Raw genomic sequence first — 22943 nt, forward strand, 5'->3', positions numbered from 1 at the left:
TTTTTCTATTATATCAAAATGTCAAATGTTATTTATGAGTAGGTTATCTCTCTCCACATTGAACGTCAATGGGTTGGGGCACCCCATATAAAGAAGGAAAGTTATTTATTTTCTTAAGCGTAAAAAATATGATATAGTGTTTCTTCAAGAAACGCATCTTTCCCCACAGGAAGCTGAAAAAATTGCGAAGATATGGGGTGGACATGTTTTCTTTAGCGCTGGCTCAAGTAAGAGCGGAGGGGTCATTATACTGATAAATAAACATCTACAATTCAAATTTCTCAAACAGATTAAAGATAAAATAGGAAGAGTCTTTATTGTTTTAGCAGAAATTCAGGGGCAAAGGTTGATTTTGGCTGATATTTATGCACCTAACGCTGATGATCAGGGCTTTTTTAAAGATCTTAAAGGGATATTGCAAGCCGCTGGCACCCCTCATGGTATAATATTGGCAGGAGACTTTAATCTTTTGATGGACTCAGTCCTTGATCATAGTGAAGCAAAAGTGTGTAAGCCCCCTAGAGCAACAGCGACGCTTCACAGGATGTGTAAAAATCTTGGTCTTGCAGATATTTGGAGACTTTTGAACCCATCTGGTAGGGACTATACATTTTTTTCATCAGTCCATAATATTTATTCAAGAATAGATTTTTTTTTTTTATATCTAAGTCCTCATTTCATCTGTTGTCGATCGCTCAATTGGAAACATCTTAGTCTCAGATCAAGTCCTGGTGAGTTTAGAGATGTTGCCACATACGGAGAAAAAGAAATCATACAGCTGGCACTTTATTGTATCCCTTTTGCAAAATCCTGATTTCCAACAAATGTTAAAGGTTGAAATCAATGTTTATATGGAGACCAACTGGTCCTCAGTATCCTCTGTGTGTGTGGCTTGGGAGGCACTTAAGGTGGTTCTTAAGGGTCGGATCATACAGTATGACTCATTCACCAAAAAATCCAAAGCACGAGAACTCGTGGAGTTGGAAGAGAACATTAAAAGTGCAGAGGCACAGCTGAAGCGCCCAATGTCGTCTAATGGCTCAGAGAATTGACCCATTTGAAATACAGATATAATAATATTTTGTCGCGGAAGGTGGAGTTTTGGTTATTCAGGGCAAGACAGTCATACTTTGAGTCGGGAGACAAAGCAGGGAAGCTTTTGGGTAGATATATAAAGCAGAGAGAGTCTTTTTCTATCATTCCCTCAGTGAAATCTGCTGGTGGTGAAATTTTTACCTCGGCCATTGATATTAATAATGCTTTTAAAGAATTCTATCTTGATCTTTATAGTTCCACGTCTTTGTCTACTGATGAAGATATTAGAAACTTTGTGGAACAATTAGAACTCTCTAAATTGACAACTGAGCAAAAAGATTCTCTTGAATCTGAGATAACCTTGGAGGAGCTTGATGAGGCAATTAAGGCCCTGGGGCCAGATGGCTTTGCCGCAGAATGTTTTAGATCTTATACTACAGAACTGGCTCCACTTTTGTTAGAAGTTTATACAGAATCATTAAAGAATGGAAAGCTTCCACCAACCATGACACAAGCCCGGATCAGACTGATTCTTAAAAAGGACAAAGATCCAAGCGAGTGTAAAAGTTACCGTCCAGTTTCTCTGATCCAGCTAGATGTAAAAATTCTGGCAAAAATTCTGGCTAACCGATTAAGTAAATTTATGACATCTCTTATATATATATATAGATCAGGTGGGATTTATTCGGGGCCGCAGCTTTTCTGACAACATTAGGTGTCTCATTAATATCATGTGGTCAGTGGCGAATGATCAGACTCCGGTCGCTGCCATCTCACTTGATGCCAAAAAGGCGTTTGATATGGTAGATTGGGATTATCTTTTTAAGATGCTGGAAATATACGGGTTTGGAAATACTTTTATTGGATGGATTAAGTTACTTTATAGACACGCAGTTGCGGCGGTACAAACATATGGATTAATTTCAGATTATTTTACTATTTTTCAGATTATACCAGATTATTTTACCTCTTTCCCCATTATTGTTCTGTCTTGCCCTGGAACCATTAGCAGCCGCGATAAGAAAGGAGGATGATTTCCCAGGGGTGGTGGCAGGAGGTGTGGCGCATAAGCTTTTACTTTACGCAGATGATATTTTATTATTTTTCTTTGACCCCACTAGATCTATGCCTTGCCTCCACAGAATTATTAATTCCTTTTCTTAATTTTCGGGATATAAAGTTAATTGGTCTAAATCCGAAGCTTTGGCTCTGACAGCGTACTGCCCAGTAACGGCTTTTCAACCGGGCACCTTTCAAAGTTAATTTTGACCCTTTAATAAAAAGTTTTTCGAGTGATGTGAGTAGGTGGGCTTCATTACATTTATCGATGATTGGAAAGGTTAATGTTATTAAAATGAATTGTATTCCAAAATTCAACTACCTACTACAATCTCTCCCTGTAGATGTCCCCCTCTCTTATTTCAAGCAATTTGATAGCATAGCGAAGTCTTTCATTTGGAATGGTAAACGTCCCAGATTACATTTCAGTAAATTACATAGGCCGATTGACAAAGGTGGGCTAGGCCTACCCAAGATTTTGTTTTATTATTATGCATTCGGTCTCAGACATTTGGCTCATTGGTCGCTTCCACCTGAGAGAGCCCCTCCCTTGTTTTGTATTGAACAGGAAGTTCTTGCCCCTATTTCACCACTGCAAAGCCTTTCTATCAAACTAACCAGAGAAGTTAAGTTATACTCCGTTATCTCACATTTGCACGCGGTATGGACAAAAGTGTCCACAGTTTTTAATTCGGACATTTATTTAAATGTTGCTTCGAGCATATGGCTGAACCCAAAATTATGTATTAATAAGTCCCCTTTCTGCTGGACAGAGTGGATTGTGAGGGAGGTTACCTATATGAGAGTGGAGTGTTGAGATCCTTTGAAAATATGGTTCAAAATTTTGGGATTACCAGATCTCAATTCTTCAGGTACTTACAGTTTCGCCATCTACACTGTACCACCTTTGGGAGTAGTACGCAGCCCCCTAAAGCGGCAGATAGATGCCTGCTGCTTTTAGAAAAGGTTATGAAGCTTCAGCGTATTATTCCTTATTGATCCAGAGTCTTGGGGATGGGACGTTAACATCTCTTAAGAGGTTACTGGAAAAAGGTTTGAATTTGATATTGGAAGATGGGGTGTGGGGACGGATTTTGAAAAATGTTAAGATCATTTCCAGAGATGCAAGAGTTCGCCTTATGCAATTTAAGATATTACACTGTTTCTACTGGACTCCCTCCAGATTATTTAGGCTTGGTCTAAAAGATACTCCCATCTGCTGGCAATGCCAGTTGGAGGATGGAGATATAACCCATGATTTCTGGTCTTGTCCTAGGATTCAGGAGTTTTGGTTGAGAGTCCAGAATTTTGTTTGCGAGGTCCTGGGCACTCAAATTCTGTTCTGTCCCAGACTTTGTGATGGGTGATAGGGCGGTTATTGATATAACCGATAAATATGTAAAAAGGTTAGTCCTCACCAGGGTGATGATCGGGAGGGGATGGAAATCAGCAGGCACTCCCTCTTTTTATGAATGGTGCACCGAATTGGGCAAGGTAGCGTCATTTGAAGGGATGTCGTATAGACGGCTTGGCAGTTCGGATGCATATGACAAGAAATGGGTCAGTTTAGAGTGTGCTCAGTGAGGTGTTAGAGGGTGTTCAAGAGGAGGGACATATCATTTGATATAATTTGATTCTGTGTGTGTATGTTCTGTTTGTTTAATCCTGTTTTTGAATCAATAAAATGTTAATATAAAAAATAAATAAAAAATATTAGGTCTAATGTTTTAGTGGCAGTCATCATTGTGTTTTTTGTTAGCTATTGCTGTTCTCGATATTTGGCAAGATTAATCTAGTCAATGCAGCGCATCGTTGCTGCCATCTCTGTTTCACCAGCTGCCACCTCTGTTTCACCAGACCAATACTGATTTTTATTTTATTTTGTGTCACAGATTTTCTTTTCAGTGTTAAAACAGGTGTGCAATTTATCCTGGACTAAGATGGAATTAGCATGTTACAGATTTATTGGGATAGATGATGATCAGTTTTTTCCTTATCTGTAAAGTAGCAAACGTTAGCCCTGCAGCAAAACATTTGATAGCTTATCCTAATGCTTCAGGGGCATGTTAATTGTTAAATTTAATTTCAGTAAATAAAACAGTTAATTGTTAATACAGTTAATTATTTTAATTCATTTACATGCAGTTAATTCAGTTAAAACAATTATTTTCTGTGGTTTTAGTCTACAGTTTAAGAATTTATACTGTGCATTTGATAGTACATTGTCGTCTAAATTTCTATATTAAAATTTAAATAACATTCACATTCAAACGTACAAAAAGTAGTGAAACTGCCAAAGATAACGAGTTATAATGTATGAAATTAATTAAATATGATTCATGTCATTAAATTTATTTTTGCGCCGTTAACATATTTATTCAATTTGACATTAAACCGGCTTCATTCTGTACTGTGTGATTTTTTTAAAACTGGACAGAGTAAGAGAACGGTTTGTTTTATAAATCAAATCCATATGGGACATTTAACAAAAGAAAAGTCATTTGCAATAGTTGTATGGTGGAATTTAGTTATTGCTGAAGCTCAACAGGTATGATATCACCATTGAATAAAATGATTTATTATTCAGGAGCTGAGTGAACATTTGGAAAGGAATACAAATATATTTAGAGGGCAAATTGAAAATTTGAGATCAGTCATGTTAATGCCAAAAGCAATATTCATTGTTATATTCAAATGACAGCCCTAAAAAGTAGTAATAATATGCCTTTCCATTAATAAATTTCTGCATGCGCTAAACGTTGCTACCGGAAACGCCTGAGGACTAAGCACTAAGTAAAATGCAGAAGCAGTTGTGCAAGTAGTCCATTTTCCATTGTTTTTACTTAGTATAATAACACTTGTTGAATGTGTGTTGGTCAGACAAAGTCAGACTGAGCACTGAGAAAGACACAACTAAGATTATTCAATATACTCTGCTAATTTTTACCATCACTTCATCTCTCTCCTCCAGCCCTGTCTCTGCCTGCCTCATGGGCTTGTAGAATAGTTAACATGACAAGGTGTTGACTGGTTTAGGAAATATTCTGGCAGAGAGAGAGAGAGATCTAGTAAAGTGCCTGGATCTCATCTCAAGTCAGAATTGCTATAAACATCTTACAAAGTTTGCAATTAAGGAAGTTTACAAAGAAAATGGCAAAATAACATAAGGGAGGAAAAAGACCAAATATATTTTTCCCACCTGGTCCTCCAGTTTGTACTTTCTAAAGCTGAGAAGTCTGGATCTCAGTTCCAGCTCTGCTGTTTTCTCCCTCTGAATGGTGTCAGTCATGATATCAATATGCTGTTTCAGCTGCTTTGTCTCAGACTCCCTACATATACACAAACAAACATGAGCATGCATCTAAGGCAATTAGTCTACATACAAGCTATGTTGTAGGCAGGCAAGTTCACACATGTTTTTGCAAGTCAACTCGGCAGACTTTCTGAACTCCTCCAAAGCCTCTTCTCTCTCTTTGGAGTTTTGGATGAGGGAAATATTTTGCTCCTCTAGCTCAGTTATCAGGTTCAGCAACTCCTGAGGATCAGTGAAGAACAGCTCTGGGTCCTCCTAAATTAAAGCATCACAGCCCGGTGGCCATTTCAAATAAATGGATTCAGGTTAATATAAAACATAAAAGTGAACATCAGAAGCAAAATTTTACACACATTACTATAAATATAAATAAGTGGATAAACATTAATGAATAATGAATTATAAGAGTATAGGGGAAAGTGGTGTAAGCTGTGCCATTTTATACTTCAGTTGTTCTCTAGGCAATGAGAAATGAGATGGAGATAAAATGAATAAACCTAATTGTATTTCACAATATTTGCTATCAAATGAAATTAGAAGAAAGTGTCTATAACATAGGGCTATAGAAATATAATTCCCCCCCCCCAAAAAAAAGTGGTCCAGTGAAAAACTGGTTAGTGGGCTGCAGGCTGTGACATGTCAAAGGGGTAAATGGAATATGGAATCTGTGAACAATTTACATTAAGCAAATATACAGTCAGCACCATGGTGCAGTGGGTGGTACTCAAGAAATGTAAGAACTTTTGGTTCATGGGGATCTACGTTTGAGTCTGGACTGGGTCATGTCCTGATCCCAAACCCCCTTTCTCCCTCAACCTTCCTGTCTTTTTCTCTCAACTGTCCAAAGAAAATAAAGGCTAAGTAAAATATTGTAATTGTACTTGTAATAGTAGTTGGAATAGTATTTTCTGCATTTGAAGGCAAATATTACTATGACTATTAGTTAAGCAACCAACACAATGTACCTCACTGCTACAGTTTAGGGGGGAAAAACTGTTATCATCAATATTTCTAAAATTTTAGAACAGAATAAATTTGCTTGACATAAAGCTTCTTTACCTGCCCTGCAAAGAATTTACTTTGACATGCAAAACCATGTTTATAACTTGTCTTATGTGCTCCACTTAATCACAGGCAGCTATATGGTGGGCCCTTTTTAAATACATGGTCATGTAACAAAAATTGTGCAGTTTGCTAGACTGAGGGTGCGACATCTTACCCCACTCTCCCCTTTAAAAGGATGCTTAATTTAGATGGTTCAGCAATCCATCTAAAAGTGAATATTGACCTTGTTATCTGAGCTGTCAGTCCCAAATGCAGCTCTACAATGAAAACAAACCATTATTAATCATGAGTCATGTAAAGTAGAGGGTATTGTTGTGTTCAGACTTGCATTGTCTCACTTGTATTACTTCAGGTGTGAGAAGCCAAAGAACTTGTCAAAAAAAAAATAAAAAAAAAAAAAAATAAAATTGCTGTCTGCACACTAAATTAAGATACAGACTAGAAAAAAGGTCTAGCAAAAATATATTACTTATTAAGTTTTATATTTGCATGGTGAAAAAGTACAAAGTGCAAGTGAATTAAAAGCCAGACCAACAGGAGTAAAAGTTTCAGCACATCGCTTTCTTCAATACTCCCTAGTTTCCGAAACTCCAATAAAATTTGTGTTTGGAAAAATATTTAAAAGTCCAGACATTTTCAGAGACAGGAAACACAAATTCTGAAGATTACTGTTGACAGCGTGTTTAAAATTCAGTGGAATAAAAGTTGTCAAAGCTTAAATTCAGCCTGAGCTGATCTGAGAAAGCAATGGCTGCTAAATACTCAGCTCATTTCAATGTTTCTCCTTACATGAGGTCTGTGGGAAGCAGACCCACAGATCCTCACACAGACCCACAGAGAGAACTGAAGAAAATGATGTGCTGAAAAGTTTACTCCTGTTGGTCTGGGTTTTAATTCACTTGCACTTTGCACTTTTTCACCATGCAAATGTAAAACGTAATAAATAATGCATTTTGGGGGGTCACGTGACGCCATGTAAGAAGCAGACATGAGCGACGAGCTCTGAGCACTTTGCAAAATTTAATTATTTTCATGTTATAATCTGGTGAAATTTGATACCAAATTTGCTCTTTGAGGCAAAACATGGCAAAGAAGTCAAAATCCTCCGGCTCTGGAGACATTAAAAGACACTTACGTGTTCAAGATGAAAGCCCCGACAGGCCTACAGACCAGGGACTCGATTTGGATGGCGCGGCGGGAGGGGTGATCCAGTGTCATTTGTCCAACATGTCGGTGATGTTGACGAAGGTTCTTGCTGACTTGGAGGATCTTGCTGTAATACATCGATCGATTTTAAAATTATCTGAGTTAGTTACAAGAGTGACTGATGTTGAGAGACGAATTGATTGTCTGAAGTCTTCGGAGAGGGAATTAACCACTAATCCGCCCGTGACCAAAGTTGATTTGGAATATCTCCTTGAAAAGCTTGAAGATCTTGAGAATAGAAGCCGCAGGAATAACGTTCGAATTGTTGGAATTCCTGAGCATGAGGATGGCAGAGATATGGTGAAATTCCTAGACGAGCTTTTCCCGAGTCTGCTCGACATAACAGGCCACAAGCTAGAAATCGAGTGAGCTCATAGAGGCCAGATTTCTGAGATCATCCGATAAAGATCTTGTGTTGTGCCAGGCGAGGAGCAAAGGGAACCTCTCTTGGAAGAACCATAATATTTTCTTGTTCCCGGACTTTGCGAGTTCGACAAGAGAGAAACGCGATCGGTTCAAGGAATGTAAGAAACTCTTACATCAGCGAAAGATCACTTTTGCTCTGATGTTTCCGGCCAAACTGAGAGTAGAAACGAAGGACGGTCACAAAGTATTTACATGTCCCAATCAGGCAATGTCTTTTGTTGAATCAATGGGTGAGTAAACCATTGGGTGTTTCTCATGTGAGTGGGTCGACTTGCTGTACTTACTCTGGCTTCTGAAGAAGCTGGGCGTCATTTTGGTTTGAGTTTGTTTTGTGAATAACACTTTTCCTTAAAGAAACTTCTGCATTGACGAAAGATTACATTTGCATTGAAGTTCCCGGCCAGTTTGAGAGTGGACACTATGGATGACCGCAAAATATCTACATGCTCACACAAAGGATGTCTTTTATAAAGTTGACAGATTGTGTAAGTCATGGTATATACTTTTATGCGGCCTCCGAGTGAATTGACTCCACCATCCGGGGAACCGGGATGCCGGTTTTGTTTCTTTTTGCATTGGTTCCGCCTAGCGGCTGGAGCTTGTTCTATTGAATAACACTCCTTTGGAACAGCTGTGAATTAATCTGTTTGTTCTTCGTGCTTATTCCTCCTGCTGGCTGGAGTTTGTTTTGTTGAGTGTTTTTACCGGACATTGGAATGATTATGTCATCCACTGAACTCATAAAAGCCGGCTCACTGAAAATTCGTTTGTCTGTCCGAGGAATCTGATCGGTTTTATATCAGCTGGAATTTGTTTTGTGGAAGATCACACCTTTGAGACAGTTCTGTGAATAAATCTACACATTCTTTGTGTTCATTCTTCCTATTGGCTGGGGTTTATTTTACAAAGTATTTTCTGTTATGTAATTTGTGAAGCAAAATTGAGTAATCCGATGGCAAAGTTGTCGTGGGGGCTCGTGGGTGTTCATGGACCTTTTTGAATTTAGAGGGATTGTCGCCGGTTGGCGCTTTTGTGCGCGGGGTTAATGCACATGTTTTTCTTTTTTCTGTTTGTTTTGTTCGGGGGGAAGTTCGGGGTTTGATTGTTTCACTAATGGGGAATGTGGTCTGTATAATTTTGTTTTTGACACACAATTAATTTTTTCTACTATATCAAAATGTCAAATGGTAATATGAGTGTACTATCTCTTTCCACATGGAATGTAAATGGGTTGGGGCACCCCATAAAAAGAAGGTAGGTTATTACTTTTCTTAAACGTAAGAAATATGATATTGTGTTTCTTCAAGAAACACATCTCTCCCCGCAGGAAGTTGAAAAATTTGGGAAGATATGGTGTGGACATGTTTTTTTTAGTGCTGGCATAAGTAAGAGCAAGGGAGTCATTATATTGATTAATAAACATCTACAATTCAAATGTCTCAAACAGACTAAAGATAAATTAGGGAGAGTCATTATTGTTTTAGCTGAAATTCAAGGGCAAAGGTTGATTTTGGCTAATATTTACGCACCTAACGCTGATAATCAGGGCTTTTTTATAGATCTTGAAGGGATGTTGCAAACCGCTGGCACCCCTCATGATATAATATTGGGAGGAGACTTTAATATTTTGATGGACTCAGTCCTTGATCACAGTGAAGCAAAAGTGTGTAAACCCCCTAGAGCAACATTGACGCGTCACAGGATGTGTAAAAATCTTGGTCTTATGGATATTTGGAAACTTTTGAACCCATCTGGTAGGGACTATAATTTTTTTTCATCAGTCCATAAGATTTATTCTAGAATAAATTTTTTTTTTTTTTTTGCTATCCAAATCCCTCATTTCATCTGTTGTTGATTGCTCAATTGGAAATATCTTAGTCTCAGATCATGCCCTGGTGAGTTTAGAGGTGTTGCCATATACAGAGAAAAAGAAATCATATAGTTGGTGCCTTAATGTGTCCCTTTTGCAAAAACCTGATTTCCAACAAATGTTAAAGTCTGAAATCAATGTTTATATGGAGACAAACTGGTCCTCAGTATCCTCTGTGAGTGTGGCTTGGGAGGCACTTAAGGCGGTTCTTAGGGGTCGGATCATACAGTATGCCTCATTCATCAAAAAATCCAAAGCACGAGAACTTGTGGAGTTGGAAGAGAATATTAAAAGTGCAGAGGCAGAGCTGAAGCACCGTATGTCAGCTGATGGCCTCAGAGAATTGACCCGAAATATAGATGAAATATAGATATAATACTATTTTGTCACAGAAAGTGGAGTTTTGGTTATTCAGGGCAAGACAGTCATACTTTGAGTTGGGTGACAAAGCAGGGAAGCTTTTGGCTAGATATATAAAGCAGAGAGAGTCTCTTTCTATCATTCCCTCAGTGAAATCTGCTGGTGGTGAAATTTTTACCTCAGCCATTGATATTAATAATGCCTTTAAAGAGTTCTATCTTGATCTTTATAGTTCCATGTCTTTGTCTACTGATGAAGATATTAGAAACTTTGTGGAACCATTAGATCTTCCTAAACTGACGATTGAGCAAAAAAACTCTCTTGATTCTGAGATAACCTTGGAGGAGCTTGACGAGGTATGTCCCTACCTACTGGCAAGGCTCCGGGGACAGTTGGTTTTGCCGCAGACTTTTTTAGATCCTATGCTACAGAACTGGCTCCAATTTTGTTAGAAGTTTATACTGAATCATTAAAGAATGTAAAGCTTCCTCCAACCATGACACAAGCCCGGATCAGTCTGATTCTTAAAAAGGACAAAGATCCAAGTGAGTGTAAAAGTTACCATCCAATCTCCCTGATACAACTAGATGTTAAAATATTGTCAAAATTCTGGCTAACCGATTAAGTAAGGTTATGACATCAAATCAAATCAAATCAAATCACTTTATTGTCACACAGCCATATACACAAGTGCAATGGTGTGTGAAATTCTTGGGTGCAGTTCCGATCAACATAGCAGTCGTGACAGTGATGAGACATATACCAATTTACAATAACATCAAATTAACACAACACAATTTAAACATCTGTTATACATAATTACACAACTTAAAACATCAAATTAACACAACACAATTTAAACATCTGTTATACACATAATTACACTCAACAATATACAAATAATAACATACACTGTACAGTATACAATATGCTGTTTTTGTTTTTTTGTTTTTTACTATATAGATACTATATAGATACACATTATTCAATAAAAATTAAAAATTAAAATATATATAAAAAAAGTATATATATATATATATATATATATATATATATATATATATATAGAATGTACAGTATTGTACTGTATTGACATTCAGGCTGTCGGTTGATAGTCAGTTGTTAAGAGAGACATAATATAATAACAGTAATATAATTTATGACAGTCCGGTGTGAGATAAAAGAGTAATAAAGTGCAGGGCTGATGTATTTTGATCGTGGGAGATCAAGAGTTCAGAAGTCTGATTGCTTGGGGGAAGAAGCTGTCATGGAGTCGGCTGGTGCGGGTCCTGATGCTGCGATACCGCCTACCTGATGGTAGCAGTGAGAACAGCCCATGGCTCGGGTGGCTGGAGTCTCTGATGATCCTCCGAGCTTTTTTCACACACTGCCTTGTATATATTTCCTGGAGGGAGGGAAGCTCACCTCCGATGATGTGTTTGGCAGTTCGCACCACCCTTTGCAGGGCTTTGCGGTTGTGGGCGGTGCTATTGCCGTACCAGGCGGAGATACAGCCAGTCAGGATGCTCTCCACAGTGCAGGTGTAGAACCGTGTGAGGTTGTGGCGGTTCATTCCAAACTTCCTCAGCCGTCTCAGGAAGAAGAGGCGCTGATGAGCCTTCTTCACAACGACTTCAGTGTGGACGGACCATGTGAGTTCCTCAGTGATGTGGACACCCAGGAACTTGAAGCTGCTGACTCTCTCCACTGGTGCTCCATTGATGGTGATTGGACTGTGTTCTCTGTCTTTTCTTCTGAAGTCCACCACAAGCTCCTTTGTCTTACTGACGTTGAGGGAGAGGTTGTGCTCCTGACACCAGTGTGTCAGAGTGTGCACCTCCTCTCTGTAGGCTGTTTCATCATTGTCAGTGATCAGACCTACCACCGTCGTGTCATCAGCAAACTTAATGATGGCATTGGAGTTATGTGTTGCCACACAGTCATGTGTGTACAGGGAATACAGTAGTGGGCTGAGAACACAGCCCTGTGGGGCTCCAGTGTTGAGGGTCAGTGATGAGGAGATGTTGCTGCCTATTCTAACCACCTGGCGTCTGCTTGACAGGAAGTCCAGGATCCAGCTGCACAGCGAGCTGTTTAAGCCCAGAGCCCGGAGTTTCTCATCTAGCTTGGAGGGCACTATGGTGTTGAATGCTGAGCTGTAGTCTACAAACAACATTCTCACATAAGTGTTCTTTTTTCCAGGTGGGAGAGAGCAGTGTGTATTGTAGATGCAATGGCATTATCAGTGGAGCGGTTGTTGCAGTATGCAAACTGCAGCGGGTCAAGATTGAGTGGTAATACAGAGCAGATGTAATCTCTGATTAGTCTCTCAAAACATTTGCTGATGATGGGGGTCAGAGCAACAGGACGCCAGTCATTTAAACACGTTATTTTTGATTGTTTTGGAACAGGCACAATGGTGGATGTTTTAAAGCATGTGGGGACTACAGACAAAGAGAGGGAAAGGTTGAAAATGTCCGTAAAAACACCAGCCAGCTGGTTCGCGCACGCTCTGATGACGCGGCCCGGAATGCCGTCTGGACCCGCGGCTTTGCGGATATTCACCCGTCGGAAGGATCGGGTTACATCCGCTACAGAGACGGAGAGTGAACTAACCTCTGTAGCTTCAGCCGCGAGAGCTCTCTCCGCGAGGTCGGTGTTATTTCCCTCGAAACGAGCATAAAAAGTATTTAGCTCATCCGGTAGAGAGGCAGCGGTGTTCATGGCGGAGTTGTTATTCCCTTTAAAGTCCGTGATGATGTTAATTCCCTGCCACATGCTTCTAGAGTTGGTGGTGTTAAACTGTCCTTCAATCTTGCTCCTGTACTGGCGTTTTGCTGTTTTGATAGTTTTTCGGAGGGCATAACTGGCTTGTTTATGCTCCTCCGCGTTCCCGGAATTAAAAGCGGAGGTCCGCACATTAAGTGCCGCGCGAACATCGCTATTGATCCACGGCTTCTGATTCGGATAGATTCGCACAGTTCTGGTCGGAATCACTTCCTCTACACACGTTCTGATGAAACACATTACGCTATCAGCGTAAAGCTCGATGTCGTCATCAGAGGCGGACCGGAACATCTCCCAGTCCGTGCGATCAAAACAGTCTTGTAGCGTAGAGTCTGATTGGTCCGACCAGCACTGGATCGTTCTGAGGGTGGGTGCTTCCTGTTTCAATTTCTGCCTGTAAGCGGGCAGAAGCAGAATGGAAGAGTGGTCCGATTTGCCAAATGGTGGGCGGGGGAGGGATTTGTAGCCATCCCGGAACGGAGAGTAGCAATGATCCAAAACCCGGTCCCCTCGTGTGTTGAAACTAATGTGCTGGTGATATTTTGGTGTGACTGATTTTAAACTGGCTTTATTAAAGTCCCCGGTCACAATGAACGCGGCCTCAGGGTGCGCGGTTTCCTGCTCACTTATACTCCCATACAGTTCCTTGAGTGCCCGGTCTGTGTCGGCTTGTGGGGGAATGTACACAGCAGTGATAATGACCGCTGTGAATTCCCTCGGTAGCCAGAATGGTCGACACAGAAGCATAAGAAATTCCAGATCAGGAGAACAGAAAGACTTGATGGAATGTATGTTCCTCTGATCACACCAGGATTTGTTGATCATAAAACATACACCACCTCCTCTAGTTTTACCTGAGAGGTCTTTCGCTCTGTCCGCTCGGAGCATGGAGAACCCCGCGGGTTCAATGGCTGAGTCTGGAATCTCCGCAGACATCCAAGTTTCCGTAAGGCAGATAATGCAGCAGTCCCTCATCTCTCGTTGGAAAGAGATCTGCGCTTTCAGCTCGCAGAGCTTGTTATCCAGAGACTGAACATTTGCCAGTAGAATAGTGGGTAGCGGGGGTCGATTTGCGCGGCGTCTTACTCTGATGAGAACGCCGGCTCTGTTTCCCCTTTAATTCCTGCGTTTCCGCGGCCGTGCTGCCAAGACAAAGGGCTCCGCTTGCGTGTTTGTAAACAGCGGGTCGGCATTGAGGAATGTGAAGTCCAGTTTTCGGTGTGAGATCGCTGAACAAATGTCCAAAAGTGTTTGTCTGTTGTAGACAATAAGGCAGACAACATCCAAGACAAAAAACATAAGAATTGTAAACAAAACAAACAAACCATTGCTATGTTGTGTCGGAGCTCGCAACGCTGCAGCCATACTCGGCGCCATCTTGAGTCCGTAAATCTCTTATACATATAGATCAGGTGGGGTTTATTCGGGGCCGTAGCTCTTCTGATAACATCAGGTGTCTCATCAATATCATGTGGTCAGTAGCGAATGATCAGTCTCCGGTCGCTGCCATCTCACTTGATGCCGAAAAGGCATTTGATATGGTAGAATGGGATTATCTTTTTAAGATTTTGGAAATGTATGGGTTCAGGAGTACATTTATTGGTTGGAATAAGTTACTTTATAGACACCCTGTAGCAGCGGTACAAACAAATGGATTAATTTCAGATTATTTTACTCTGGATAGGGGCACTCGGCAGGGTTGCCCTCTTTCCCCTTTATTGTTCTGTCTTGCCCTGGAACCATTAGCAGCCGCGATAAGAAAGGAGTATGATTTTGCAGGGGTGGTTGTGGGAGGTGTGGCGCATAAGCTTCTGCTTTACGCAGATGATATTTTATTATTTGTCTCTGAACCTACTAGATCTATGCCTTGCCTCCACAGAATTATTAATTCTTTTTCCAAGTTCTCAGGATACAAAGTAAATTGGTCTAAATCCAAAGCTTTGGCTCTGACAGCCTACTGTCCAGTAACGGCTTTCCAGCCGGGCGCCTTCCAGTGGCCCAAACAGGGCATTAAGTATTTGGGGATTTTATTCCCAGCAAATTTGTCTGATTTGGTTAGTGTTGATTTTGACCCTTTAATAAAAAGGTTTTCGAGTGATGTGGGCAGGTGGGCTTCATTACATTTATCAATGATTGGGAAGGTTAATGTTATTAAAATTAATTGCATTCCAAAATGTAACTACCTGCTACAGTCTCTCCCTGTAGATGTCCCCCTCTCCAAAGTAAAATAATCTGAAATTAGTCCATTTGTTTGTACCGCCACTACTGGGTGTCTATAAAGTAACTTAATCCATCCAATAAACGTACTCCCGAACCTGTATATTTCCAAAACCTTAAATAGATAATCCCATTCTACCATATCAAACGCCTTTTCGGCATCAAGTGAGATGGCAGCGACCGGAGACAGATCATTCGCCACTGACCACATGATATTGATGAGATGCCTAATGTTATCAGAAGAGCTACGGCCCCGAATAAACCCCACCTGATCTATATGTATAAGTGATGTCATAACTTTGGATCATTTGGATCAGGGAAATTGGACGGTAACTTTTACACTCGCTTGGATCTTTGTCCTTTTTAAGAATCAGACTGATCCAGGCTTGTGTCATGGTTGGAAGAAGCTTTCCGTTCTTTAATGATTCTGTATAAACTTCTAGCAAAAGTGGAGCCAGTTCTGTAGCATAAGATCTAAAAAATTCAGCAGCAAAACCATCTGGCCCCGGAGACTTGCCAGTAAGTAAAGCCTTAATTACCTCATCAAGCTCCTCCGAGTTTATCTCAGAATCAAGACAATTTCTTTGCTCAGTCATCAGTTTAGGAAGTTTTAATGGTTCCACAAAGTTTCTAATATCTTCATCAGTAGACGAAGACGTAGAACTATAAAGATCAATATAGAATTCTTTAAAAGCATTATTAATATCAGTGGCCGAGGTAAATATTTCACCACCAGCAGATTTCACTGAGGGAATCGTAGAAAAAGACTCTCTCTGCTTTATATATCTAGCCAAAACCTTCCCTGCTTTGTCTCCTGACTCAAAGTATGACTGTCTTGCCCTAAATAACCAAAACTCCACTTTCCGTGACAAAATAGCATTATATCTGTATTTCAGTCTAGTCAATTCTCTGAGGCCATCAGACGACATTCTGCGCTTCAGCTCTGCCTCTGCACTTTTAATATTCTCTTCCAACTCCACGAGTTCTCGTGCTTTGGATTTTTTGGTGAATGAGGCATACTGTATGATCCGACCCCTAAGAACTGCCTTAAGTGCCTCCCAAGCCATGCCCACAGAGGATACTGAGGACCAGTTGGTCTCCATATAAACATTGATTTCAGTCTTTAACATCTGTTGGAATTCAGGATTTTGCAACAGGGACATATTAAAGCACCAGCTATATGATTTCTTTTTCTCTGTATATGGCAACATCTCCAAACTCATCAGGGCGTGATCTGAGACTAAGATGTTTCCAATTGAGCAATCTGCAACAGATGAAATGAGGGACTTCGATATCAAAAATAAGTCTATTCTAGAATAAATCTTATGGACTGATGAAAAAAATGTATAGTCCCTCCCAGATGGGTTCAAAAGTCGCCAAATATCCGCAAGACCAAGATTTTTACACATCTTGTGAAGTCTCACTGTTGCTCTAGGGGGCTTACACACTTTTGCTTCACTATGATCAAGGACTGAGTCCATCAAAAGATTAAAGTCTCCTCCCAATATTATATCATGAGGGGTGCCAGCAGCTTGCAACATCCCTTCAAGATCTATAAAAAAGCCCTGATCATCAGCGTTAGGTGCATAAATATTAGCCAAAATCAACCTTTGCCCCTGAATTTCAGCTAAAACAATAATGACTCTTCCTAATTTATCTTTAATCTGTTTGAGAAATTTGAATTGTAGATGTTTATTTACCAATATAATGACTCCCTTGCTTTTACTTGAGCCAGCATTAAAGAAGACATGTCCACCCCATATCTTCCCAAATTTTTCAGCTTCCTGCGGGGAAAGATGTGTTTCTTGAAGAAACACAATATCATATTTCTTACGTTTAAGAAAAGAAATAACCTTCCTTCTTTTTATGGGGTGCCCCAACCGATTTACCATGTGGAGAGAAATAGTACACTCATATTAACATTTGACATTTTGATATAATAGAAATAATTAAATTGTGTGTCAAAAACAAGATTATACAGACCACATTCCCCATTAATGCAACAATCAAACCCTGAACTTCCCCCCGAAAAAAACATACAGATAAAAGAAAAACGTATGCATTAACCCCGCACACGACAGTGCCTACGAGAGCCCCCGTGACAACTTTGCCATCGGATTGCTCAAGTCCGGTGCTTCTATACAAATTTTGTAAGGCAAAATTACATAACAGAAAATACTTTGTAAAACAGACCCCAGCCAACAGGCAGAATAACAGAAAAAACATGTAGATTAATTCACAGAACCATCTCGAAGGTGTGTTCCTCCACAAAATAAACTCCAGCTGATATAAAGCCGTTCAGTTTTCTCTGACAGACAAACAACTGTTCAGTGAGCCAGCTGTTATGATTCCAACGGATGACATAATCATTCCATTGTCCTGCAAAAATACTCAACAAAACAGACTCCAGCCAGCAGGAGGAATAAGCACGAAGAACAAACAGATTTATCCACAGCTGTTCCAAAGGAGTGATATTCAACAGAACAAGCTCCAGCCACTAGGTGGAGTCAGCATGAAAAACAAAACCGGCATCCCGGTTCCTCGGATGATCAAGAGCCAAACTAACTGGGAGGCCGCAAAAAAAAAAAAAAGAAAAGAAAAATACACCATAACTTTCTCAGCCCGTCAACTTTATAAAAGACGTCCTTTATGTGAGCACTGTAGATATTTTGCGGTCATCCATAGTGTCCACTCTCAATCAGACCGGAAACTACAGTGTAGAAAAGATCTTCCGTCAATGCAAAAGTTTCTTGGAGTCATGCCACAAAACAAGCTCCAGCCGCTAGGCGGAGCCAGGGCAAAAATAAATAAAAATGGCACCCAGCTTCCTCAGATAATACAGTCCCTGAACCGCGAGTCAGTCCACCAATATAAGAAACATCAAATGGCTTACTCACTCCAATGTATTTATGAAGGAGAGTGCCAGTTTTGGACAAGTAAATACTTTGCAACCATTCTTCGTTTCTATTCTCAGTTTGGCCGGAAACATCAGAGCAAACGAGATCTTTTTCTGATGTAAGTGTTTCTTACATTCCTTGAACCGATCGCATTTCTCTCTTGTCGAGTTTGCAAAGTCCGGGAACAAGAAAATATTATGGTTCTTCCAAGAAAGCTTTCCTTTGCTCCTCGCCTGGCGCAACACGAGATCTTAATCGGATGATCTCAGAAATTTGGCCAGAATGCATCGGGGCCTATCTCACTCAGCAGATCTGCGAGCCGGCACTCTGTGAGTTCGCTTGATTTCCAGCTTGTGGCCTGTTATGTCGAGCAGATTCGGGAAGAGCTCGTTCAGGAATTTCACCATATCTCTGCCCTCCTCATGCTCAGGAATTCCAACAATTCGTATGTTATTCCTTCGGCTCATATTTTCAAAATATTCCAGTTTTTCCAAAATTAATTCTAAATCTGTTTTTGTTGCGGGCGGATTAGCGGTTAATTCCCTTTCCGATGACTCAAGATAATCGATTCGTTTTTCAACTTCTGTCACTCTTATAAACAACTCAGAGAATTTTGTTTCCATCGCCGTAATCGTTGGGCCTCATGTATTCAGATAGAAGACAAAGGCAGGCCTTACACAGTCGTAAAACCTAACTCAGCCCCCACACACCAAGTCGTAAATCTTACTGATAAAAATCGCGCCAAAATCAAACAAAGGGAGTCCAAAACAGACTACAAATCCCATGAAGCCTTGCTCACTAAAGGATCGAACTCTCAACTCCTATTGGATGAGGCACACTACAGAACATCCCTCAAACCATGACATCATGCGGAGTAGAAATACCTCTGAAATGCTTCCGGGATTTGCTTCCAGCAACTTTGTTTGCAGTGTGTAGATGCAGCTCATCGCTGTTCTCAGGTGCAACCTCGTGGCACAAGGAAGTAACATCCGACTTGAAACTGTGGCCATACAATCTCCATCTCGCTGGACGAGTTGAGATTACTCTGTGTTCAACCGAACACTCTAATGGATCCGAAGGAGACCGCCGAGTATCAACAGCCATGCCCGCCAACAGAGTGAGGAAACAGCCTCCCATCATCACACGAGCCTCAAGGAACCGGGTCGGATTTAAAGGACGGATGAACACACATTTTGCATCCTCATGTGATTCAAGTAAGAGGTTTATGTCTGTGCAGAGATAGAATATTATAGTGTGTTATTCTTGTGTTTCAAGGTTTTTGCTTGTACAGTTTACGGACCGCCATGTCCGCTCATTATTAATATTCAAGGTATTAATTATCACAAATTTGTTTTGCTGTATTGTAGTCCAACCAAATTGGACTGTTGTGCATTTTCGCCATCGCGGGTGAAACCGGCAAACTGAGTTATCCATTAAAGAGTCAAAGAACACGCGACTTTTACGAGCCGTCCACCTCGTCTCTGAGCGATAAACTAACAGCTGCTTTCTCTCCCACGATCGCGAAATCGGCTTTAGGGCTGTCACTTTATTCTCTCTCTCTCTCTCTCTCTCTCTCTCTCTCGTACTACACACACACACACACACACACACACGCACGCACGTGACCCTCACAAACATTCTGGCACACATTTTTGACTCGTAGATAGCTTAATGCTAAAGCCCAGCTTTGTCCCTAAGCTATCGTACAAGCGGATATACGAGGTAACTGGTAGACGCCATTGACTTGTTTCTCTTCGCCCCCATTCGTGGTCATATTCCCTGGCCGGACGTCTCACGTGACATACTCTCCACGAGAGTCACATCTGCCATTTTGTGCGCGTCCCTCCTTACACACACACACACACACACACTGTCTCACACACACACACCTTATGTGTTATAGGATTATTTTAGTTTCCATATCTAATCATATCACTGTTTAGTTTGTAGTTGTAAGTCGGAAGTTTATTGACTGCATTGTATTAATTATTAATTGATATTACTGCATAAATAAACTTTGTTTATATTACAAAGAGAAGTGTTTTGGTTTGTTTTGCATACACCTGTGTCATGCTGACGGGATGTCAGTGCTCGGATTCAAGCCTTCATTCATTGTTTTTTTACCGAAAATCGATATTCTTCGGATGTCGATTTTCCTAAGAAAACAATCTAATATTGAGACTGTTTTACTATCTGGTTATTAGTCCCTGATTCCAGGGTGGTGCCCCATCAATGTTAATCCTTATTAATATTCTGTTGATTTTTGATAATTGATAATTATCTTTGATTGTTGAATTTGAATGATCAATAAGCTAGTGTTAATTTTAATTAATGTTTCATCGATGTTAACAATTAACAATTATCTTTGATAATTGTTGATTTAAAGGATTAAAAAAAAAAAAGCTAACATTGATTCTCATCAATGTTCTATTGATTTTAATAATTAATAATTATCTTTGATAATTATTAATTATTGCTAATAACCAAACTTGCTCCTAAACGTAGCACACTACATTTACTGGAGCCTCATATGAGGTTTTAATGAGTTAGATTCAATTAATTAATTTAAATATTAATTAATAACTAAAGAAATAATTATTAATTATTTCTGATAGTAACACTGATCTAAACAACCAGTAAAGCCCTACATAATCGATCGACGTATTACAGCGAGATCTTCCAAGTCAGCAAGAACCTTTGTCAGCATCACCGACATGCTGGACAACTGACACTGAATTTCATCTACCGACGTGCTGTCCAAATCGAGTCCCTGTCTTGCAGTCCCGTCAGAGGCCTCAGCTTGAACACGTAAGTGTCTTTTCATGTCTCCAGAGTCTGAGGATTTTGACTTCTTTGCCATGTTTACCTCAAAGAGCAAGTATGTAATTGGGTGTATTGAATCTAACTAGATTATAACATGAAAATAATAAAAAAAACTAGCAAAGTTCGCAGAGCTCATGTCTCACACGTCTGCTTCTCGCATGGCGTCCCCGGAAACTCCCAGGGTATAATCACATTAAAAATTGGGTTCTGACCAGTCTCATGATCGGCAGGCAAGTAATTTTAAAGGGTTGGAAGTCAAGTGGAGCACCCTCTTTTTTGGAGTGGTGTGTGGAAATGGGGAGAGTAGCTGCATTTGAGGAAGCGGTAAGTAGAAGGGTGGGGTTTAGGGACTTATTTGTTAAAAAATAGGGCAAAAATTTAGTTTTTTGGGGGGACTCTCGGGGAGGGGATGTGGAGAGTGTAATTTAGTTTAATCATGTATGCTTATTATTATTTTATTTATTTATTTTATTTTTTTGGATTGTGTGTGTGTTATGTGGGACCACAGGGGTGTTCGTTGGGGGTCAGGGTGGGATTGTATTAGTGGGGTTTAAATGTAAAATGTTGATTCTTTACATATGTGTTGAGTTTTTCACTGTCATGGGCATATGAATGAATAAAAATTTTAATTACAAAAATAAAATAAAATAATAATAATAATGCATTTTTGCTAGACCTTTTTTATAGTCTGTATCTTAATTCAGTGTGCAGACAACTATTTTTGTGTTTATTTAATCATGAGTCATGCAAATATGCAAAGCTATGCACTCAATGTCAAGGTTTGTATGTACATTTTGCTGTTCTGATGGCTGGACTTCACAACCTGTCTAGATTGAACTCTGGCCTCCCGAGTGGAAGAAAGTTCACAAGTCACTCTGCTTTCTCCACCTGTATGTATTTGACACCATATATATAAATAAAACCAGCTTGTTAAAACATTTATAGCAAATTTATGACACAATGATTTATGATATGTGTATCTACATTTGTTGCATCACCAGTAACTGCTTTTGCTCAAACATGTAAATTTGGGAAGCATTTTATGTTGCCATACTTCTGCTGTCAGGAGGACTTGTTTTCCTCTCTCTGTTCTTCTTGAATTTTTCTGTCTGTTTCCCATCACTCTCAATATTTGTGGCAGCAGGAAAATCAGTGAGGGATCTGCTTCTAGATCTCTGTTTCTCCTGCCATTCTGGGGGTGAGAGCTTCATCAGAAACTCTTTATACTTTGTATGCTCCTTCAGGATGTCCTCATACTTAGAGATGTCACTAAATGAAAGAGTGAGAAAGATTAATAATTCTTTTGGAAATTGGAAGGTTTAACAGAGTGAAAGAATTATAGAAAGCATATTACTGTCAGATTAGTACATACCTTTTGATTGACCCCATTTTGCAAGTGATCTTCTTTATCTCGGCTATTTTCTCCAGCTTTACCTTGGTCTCCTGTTCAGCACTAAAAAGTATTTGATGGTTTTAACACAACAACATAAATCTAGGCAACTAATTCTGCCTTCCTAAAGTATGCCAATGTAATTTCTTTCTTGCAATCCAAACTTTTGAAGATTTGTATTATTTTAGTGCTGTACATTGATGATAATATTAATACAACTCTATGCTTTATTACATCAGTTTTTAAAATGTTTCTTTTTAATGTTTTGTTAGAAATGCATGTTTGTAAGAATGTTACATCTTGATAGCATCCACCGCATTCTTGTCATGTTCTTTTAGAAACTCTTCAAACAAGATGGCATCGTCATTCAGGAGCTTCTCAACTCTTATCAATTTCTTCTCTTCTTCTGTAGTCATCTGCTCCAGTAGCTGAATCTCTCCTCTCTTTACTGCCAGTGAATACTAAGAAAGAGAGAGAGAGAGAGAGAGAGAGAGA

General features: G+C 39.8%; 1 protein-coding gene across 1 annotated transcript in view; it reads right to left on the minus strand.

Moving 5' to 3' along the window:
- The window catches only part of cfap100 (cilia and flagella associated protein 100), a 130136-nt gene that overhangs the window by 106658 nt on the left and 535 nt on the right, over window positions 1-22943 (minus strand). Inside the window, exons 3-9 of the mRNA XM_051705903.1 lie at window positions 22746-22909; window positions 22431-22511; window positions 22113-22327; window positions 21850-21946; window positions 6696-6729; window positions 5508-5662; window positions 5294-5423 (exon numbers count right to left, since the gene is read on the minus strand). Of these exons, the coding sequence (XP_051561863.1) occupies window positions 5294-5423; window positions 5508-5662; window positions 6696-6729; window positions 21850-21946; window positions 22113-22327; window positions 22431-22511; window positions 22746-22909 (876 nt within the window). The remainder of the gene's footprint in view (window positions 1-5293; window positions 5424-5507; window positions 5663-6695; window positions 6730-21849; window positions 21947-22112; window positions 22328-22430; window positions 22512-22745; window positions 22910-22943) is intronic.

Source organism: Myxocyprinus asiaticus, chromosome 9 (genome assembly GCF_019703515.2).
Source record: "Myxocyprinus asiaticus isolate MX2 ecotype Aquarium Trade chromosome 9, UBuf_Myxa_2, whole genome shotgun sequence".
In the NCBI taxonomy this organism is placed as follows: domain Eukaryota; kingdom Metazoa; phylum Chordata; class Actinopteri; order Cypriniformes; family Catostomidae; genus Myxocyprinus; species Myxocyprinus asiaticus.